Consider the following 7399-nt stretch of genomic DNA (forward strand, 5'->3'; position numbering starts at 1 on the left):
AATGTCATCTGATTGAGAAAACCATAAGACAACACTAACGAGCATTTACCTGGGATTGATATTTTTAGATAAATAAGAATTAACAATTCTCTCCCTCTTTCTGTTCTCTATCGAGTAAAATTTAGAAGAATAAAAAAAAACTAGTATTTTTACTTTCATTATTCTTAATCAAATGATGTCATTATAAGTTTAGCCCCCAAATGATCTACCAAACCAGCCAACTTAAATTCTTAAACACAACCTTAGCTTATATTTTGGAACATTAATATACTCCTTTTGGTTTGGTAGGAAAAAGAAAGAAAAAGGCTGTATCATGATCAAAGATGGTGATTTTGATAGTCATGATGATATCGATGTTAATGATAATGCCAGTAATTTGAAATTTTTTTTAATCTATTTCTGTTTCAGCATCATATACTTTTCCTACCATCTTGAATGTGCAGCTAACCAGTTAAGGAGTTGTGTCAACAGGCATTCTGATTTCTCATAGTGATAGATGTTGGGATGTGGTTGGGCCATGAACTGCAAGAAATAAAAAAAATGATAATAATAATAATAATAAAGAAATAAAGAAAGCCTATTCATCAGGTACAAGATATATTAATTCCTGTTGATTACCAAATCTCAGTTTGTAAAGAGAGAAGGAATAGAAAATACCTAATTATGTTGCATATCATGCAGAGTCATCAGCTATAATGGTGATATGAGTGCCTTTGAGCCCATCCTCCACTGTTGAAATTTTGCTGTCTGCACCTACTTCATTGCAGTGGATGGTATGCCACATTGGCTGCTCTTGTTGAAACATCCTGCAGTTTAAATGCAAGTTAGAATGGTCTCTGAAGTGGAAATAATCTGCATGGCTCATGACTACCAATTAGAGCTTGTTCCTTCAAGATTTCTGCAGATTTCTAACATGTAATCACATAGCAATTAATTATAAAAATGCTCTCTAAATTTTGTGGAAGATTGGGCGATGCATGGGAATCAGAACTTACGGATGCTTGCAAAGCAATGGGCACTGAACTGTGACAACATACTTGCAAGTAGAAGCCTCTTTGATCGAACTAATTAAAACAGATGGCTCCGAGCACACAAACCTAACCTGCGATCACATAAGCATGCACATTTCAGAAAAAACCTACAGGTACTTCGTATCTTCTGTGGCGTTCTGACTATTCTGTACCTCTGTCTCTCGAGGTTGATTCGTCAAGTCACAAATAGTTCCATTTGTAAACTGATGAGCGTGATACCTGCAAAATTTCACAAGCAATCATTTACTAATCGTTGTGGTCCTATTCTTGATCAATTGGCTGAGTCAAATCCTAAAACTTTGTGTTGCCTATGGCTATGAAGAAACTATACCTTTGTGAGGCATCTTTAGAGCGAGGATCTTTTACTATGGAAAAATCAGACTGGTTCTGATTAAAATCAGCTGTTGCATCAGGGTCAAACATGCCCAAAATAAATTCTTGAACCACCTGCAACAATAATTCTTATTTCATTTTTGCAAATTGCAATTTAACAGAGCATCAAGGTGAAACTTTCTGATGAAAAAAATTACTGAAACACTGATGGTATATAGATTGATATTATGGGGCGAAAAGTATAACAGGATCTCTTTGTTCATACAGTCTCCAAGATAATCAAAACTTAAAAATATTCACTACATCAAATGAAATTGGTTCCAACAACAAAAGTATGACGTTATGGAGTTAATTTAAATCAGATGTGCCATATACTCCAGCCCTCTAAAAATTACCATAATGTTATCTTAAAATCAATCTATCTAAAAACCATGTTTGCTGGTTCAGCTGGATTTTTTTTTCTGACACTGTTCCCTAATGTTGTATCCAATGCCTGCCACGAAAGCCCAATCAAGGACCACTAATACCATTTAAGTACATACCTCCTTGGGATCTTCATTATATATATATGTATGTATATATATATATATGTATATGTATGTATATATATGTATACATAAATATATGTATACATATGTATACATATATATATGTATACATATGTATACATATATATATGTATACATATGTATACATATATATACATATACATATGTATACATATACATATGTATACATATGTATACATATACATATGTATACATATATATACATATACATATGTATACATATATATATATATATATATATATATATATATATATATAGAGAGAGAGAGAGAGAGAGAGAGAGAGAGAGAGAGATGGATAGATAGAGAGACACTTCCAAAGCCTCAAAATTAACAATATATCCTCGCCATCGGGCTCAATTAGTTAACCCTTGCTAAACTATAATAAAATGAGAAGTGCAACCAATGTTAAACTTTAAGAAATATTAATGGGTAAAAACAATCCTGTTGTCCACCTCCTCTCCCTCTTTTGATTCCTCTATAACCCTTCTCCCACTTAAATTCTAATAATGACCATCTGGTTTATTCCCTTCATCTCCGCTGCTCCCCCAATCCCCAAGTCGAGCCAACTCTAGTCCCTCCTTTTCTCGATCCTCCTTGGACCCTCTCCTTTTTCCCCTTCCAGTCCCCAAAACACCCAGGTAAAACTAATCTCTTCAATGCATCCATCTTCTCTGCTCCCTTCTCGTCATCTATCTTCTCTCTCTGCCAACTTATGCAAGTGAAAGCAAACATGTAACTGGATGCAAGGATGCCAACAAGAATCATAGGGATTGCTTTCAGTTCTAAGAGAAAAAGAAAGATGTGCTTTCCAAGTGTCAACTTAAACTCAACAGATATGAGAATCACAAAAACCAAGTGACTTTTAAGCAATGCAACTGGCAGGTGCCTGCTTATGGTTTCCTAGCTATAACAGAACCCACGAGAGAGGAAGCCAGTTTTAGTAAATAATGATATTCGTTAGGATTATGAGTAGAACTTGATGCATTTGACATTTTTACCATTTTCCACCTTGGCAGGAAGGTGGTGTTAAATGTCTCATAACCTCCTTAACAAAATGCAAAAACATACCTTCTCATCTTCCACATGAAGTTGTTTCACATGCTTCCGGAAACAAAATTCGTAAGTCCACCAACCTTCATGCTGAAAGACAGATAACTAAAGTGAGCAACACAGAAAAAAAAAATTCCCATCTACATAGCAGTCAAATCTCTTGTAAAAAGCATTACCCTGTAGAAGCATTTGTCATTTAGAATCTCAATCAACTCATCTGGAGTCTTAAACACGATTTTTCTCTCACTTTCTGTTATTATACTGCTTGAATTCTCTTGGGTGACCCTCAAATGTTTTGTTTCCTCGATTAAAGGTAAGAAACAATTGTAATTTCGACCCTCTTTATTTGACATCACAACTGCTTCCTGGCCATCTTTCTGCAGAACAATTCCATTGATTAAACTTTCATAACAAAATCTTATTTAAGCAAAGATTTTGAATATTCTTGTATAAATTTATGGAAAAATTTAATTTTTTAATTATATACATCAAAGTAATTTACAAAGACAAGCAGATGATATCTTATTTAAAAAATAAATAAATCTATGGTCAGTAGATAATGAAAAAGAAAGGCCATAAACTACTCTTAAGCTGCAGAATTAGAAATTTTGATGAACCAATGACATAGGCTAATTACAATGAAGATTTACTTTACTAATCAGGATCCACAAGATACAAATAGCCTATAACAACGATATTTGGACTTTTTTAGTCCTATTATTCATGAAAAAAGTGAACATGACAATAGACGGAATCTAATGGCCCAAAAGATTCCTCTCTATGATCTATAGCATACAAGCATCCAAGCCTATCAAATATATATATTGACACCAAGCATGCAAGTACAGACATATCCATCCAAATGCATCAATTAAATGGCATATCAGACATTTTAACATATTACCAATATCAATTTTAGACTGATTGTCAGACCAATATGGTCATGGCATGCTGGGCAATATACCATAACGAACCACTTGGTCTCATAAAAAAAATAATAAAATATAAATACCAATTAGTATTGAGCCATATGATCCGGTATTGGTCCTTGGATGAACCAGTAAAAAGCAGTCAATACATACAAGTCCTAATAGCAGTTGAAACCTTGCCATTATCATCACTACTTAAAAGCTCTCCATTTTATGCATGTAAAACTTGTCGGTAGAACGACATAAACTGTATGTGTATAAAAAAATGACTTGAAACCTTGCCATTATCATCACTACTATAATAGCTCTCCATTTTATGCATGTAAAACTTGTAGATAGAACAACATAAACTGTATGTGTTTATAAAAAAAATGAATGTACGTGTTTCTTTAAGTACCTAGGAATATCATAATATCATTTGTATTACACCTTTATATATTCTGTGAAAGACCACAAATGCTTGTACGGTTACCAAACCTATCTGTATGCTTTACTAGCCATATGATAATTTATACAATTATATGCGGTAAATCTGATTTGATCTGCTATTCTCTACTTCAAAACTCACACATTACTTCATCTGAACTTTGCTCAACATGAGTCTGGTAAATTCCTATGTGCCAGATAGAACTACAGGCTATCTAACACGCTTAACGGATATAAAAAAGAATGTTCTGGGTGGAATAGATATAACTTAAATCCATATAACATGCTTACCGGATGAAAAGGAGAATGTTCTGGGTGGAACTCGACCTTGTACTTTGGTTCACGAGAACTCCTACCGAATCTCCCACCTATAGGCAACAGAAGAAAGAACAATAATTTAACAACAAAAACACACCCATTATTGGTTAAACCATTAGTGTTTACCATAAAATTCATGAATACACAAGTTATAGGCAAAAATTCATCCCAAAATGTAAAGATAGTCTGTTTTAAAAGAATTATGGTTATGACAAGAATATTATACAATTATCTGACAGTTTGAGATGTGATTTAGTGGAGGCATACAATCAAAACCATTATGACATAGCATGACTACTCAACCACTTGGCTGTTTGTTTAACTGGAACACTAAAATGCAACTTGATTAATATCTCAGAGGCTCTATGGAATATGTTTGGGCAACTAAAAAACATATATCTGTAACACAAACATCTCAACATGAGAAATTCTGCAAAAACATGATGAGTTATTTGCAACCGATCCTACCAGATGATCCCAGAATTTAAGGTTGCAGGTATGTTGCCTACGATGGAGAAGAATATTGGATGTAACCAACTCTTTACAGTCGTATTCTTCTCCAAAAATCCATTAACATATGGACTGAGGATGAAGGATAACATGATTATGTAATAAAAGAAAGGGTTTAAACACCAGTTTGGTAGTGGTTTTTGTAACCAACCAAACCACTATATCAGGGAGTATGATCGAAAATAATTTTAATAAAATAGATATTGACCGGTAGCAACCTATATGGTTCCATTATTAATCCTTGATCATCGGCCAACCAGTATCTGAGACTACATAAGAATACCATAGTTCCAATTAAATGATTGTTAACACTTGGTAAAATAGAACATTATAACTCAAATTAAAAGCATCAATTTAGTCCAACAGAATTTTGTCGAAGAGTTTGATTAGCACTTTAATTAGTTAAAGATACTGAGTTAAGCATCAAAAGGACTGTTGGATTGAGGCACATATGCATCTGATGCTTCTACACCTAAACTAGGTTGTACTGTAGTGGTTTCACATGCAATAACTAAAGCCTAAGATACTATGCTCTTTCTAGTGGACAATAAAAGATAGCAGAAAATACATGGAAAAAACCATAAAAAGAGTTAGATGGGATAGAACTGACAAATAAATGTCATTGTTACCATGTCAACATCAGGAATCTAGAAACATGTTAGGAAATGAGATCCTCAAACAATGATCACAAGAAAAAGAACGAGAAAGAAGTGGGTATGTACCTTAAGCTCTGCATCGTTATGAGTCTAGAGATCTGAGGCTCTTTCTCTCTCTACTACTATTAAAGCTTAACCCTGTTAGTGCATCTAATTGTTACAATTTTGCATGTGAGTATTATCAAGCCTAATCATCTGATATAACACGGACTCATGGAAAATAGGGCACACAAAGACAAGGTGCTTGCTGACTCTTCATAGACCGATCTCAGAAGTGCGTGAGTGTCCTATTGGTTCTATTTGGTGCTCGAAACATCATATAAAAGCTCTTATGTGCTGCGCTACTCAACTTATTGATCATGTACTTGTTTATTTTCTGGTAGAAAGACTACCCATACATCTTATTGTACTTCCATTAACTGCACTTAACAGGGCATGAGCTTTTATAACATCACCAACAGGAAAATCACACAGTTCTTTCATTGTGATGGTGATCGCTGGATATCACGCTCAAGCAATTCCCACACAAATTGCAAGACTCGTTTATTGACATTGAAATGGAAAAACTGCTCCTTCAATGAAATCTTCTTGCATAATTCTTCCAAATTTAGGACAAAAAGCGACGCGTTTACAGATTCACTGCAAGAAACAACTTCTCTAGAGTAAATTTGGGTAGTCTTCTTAGGAGATGAAAAGATAAGATTAATGACATTACATGATTATAATGCTCATTAGATCCGACACAACGTTACGATTCATTGTCTAATCAACGATTCGCTTTTTTCGTTAATTTATGAGAGAAGCAATTTAGGAAGTATGCAGCTAACAGGTAAGACAATAGAAGTATATTTGCTAACATCTTCTTCCGGTATACGATTGCATCTGAACTTAGACCTCTCGATTAAAGAAAAAGGGGGCCAGTATCGGACCGAGAACCCTTGCACAACCGAAATAGATCTCTTTAAGAAAGCCAGATCGATTCCTCCACAGATAGAGACGTTGACGATCGAATCGAGATCAGTAGTGCACTATAGATCTTAGAAGACTGAAGAAGAAAAGTGGCAGAAAAGAGAATACCAACCGGAATTCGCGAAGATTTGGTCGGCCAAAACGGAGCTGCGGAAGCTACCATCGAACAAATGGAGAAGAAGGCACAGGCCGCACAGGAATCTCACGAATCCCATCGATGAGAAAGCAAGCGACTCCGATCGCCGTCGCTGCGTTCGATCGTTTGTTTCCTCGATGGCCTCTCCGATGGTGAACTCTTCCGGGGTGGACCGGAAGTCGGTGACAACATCCGGGCTTAATGATAGTTCTAATTGGGCCCGGCTCGACACAAAACTCCGAACCGTCTTTGGGCCGGAATTTGGCGGTCTATTTTGTGATTGGATTCTGACTCGAATTTACGCAATGGAGGATTATATCTTCACTCAATAAAAAAAGAAGAAAAAAAGTCAAATTTAAAATAAAAAAACATAGTTAATTTGAATTTCTCAAGTTTTGAGTTATTTTTTCAACATAAGAATATTAAGAAATTACAAACAATAATTTTAGAGGAAAAGCCTCTACTACAAG

General features: G+C 34.9%; 1 protein-coding gene across 1 annotated transcript; it reads right to left on the reverse strand.

The window, feature by feature from the left end:
- Positions 1-201: 201 nt before the first annotated feature.
- LOC103981300 (protein OS-9 homolog) lies at positions 202-7110 on the reverse strand. Its single transcript, XM_009397978.3, has 9 exons — positions 6906-7110; positions 4632-4708; positions 3162-3362; positions 3004-3075; positions 1363-1478; positions 1184-1250; positions 996-1102; positions 658-806; positions 202-522 (listed from the first exon to the last, which is right to left on the reverse strand). Exons 1-8 carry the CDS (start codon positions 7006-7008, stop codon positions 674-676), a joined length of 876 nt encoding a protein of 291 aa, XP_009396253.2. The 5' UTR covers positions 7009-7110; the 3' UTR covers positions 202-522; positions 658-673.
- Positions 7111-7399: the final 289 nt, after the last annotated feature.

This window comes from Musa acuminata, chromosome BXJ3-4 (genome assembly GCF_036884655.1).
Source record: "Musa acuminata AAA Group cultivar baxijiao chromosome BXJ3-4, Cavendish_Baxijiao_AAA, whole genome shotgun sequence".
Classification (NCBI taxonomy): Eukaryota; Viridiplantae; Streptophyta; class Magnoliopsida; order Zingiberales; family Musaceae; genus Musa; species Musa acuminata.

Coding starts and splice junctions, on each gene's coding strand:
- LOC103981300 (XM_009397978.3), bottom strand. CDS start 7,008: ATGGGATTCGTGAGATTCCTGTGCGGCCTGTGCCTTCTTCTCCATTTG. Junction 1,479..3,003: donor TTCATGTGGAAGATGAGAAG/GTATGTTTTTGC, acceptor TTATTGTTGCAG/GTGGTTCAAGAATTTATTTT. Junction 1,103..1,183: donor ATCAACCTCGAGAGACAGAG/GTACAGAATAGT, acceptor ATGTGATCGCAG/GTTAGGTTTGTGTGCTCGGA.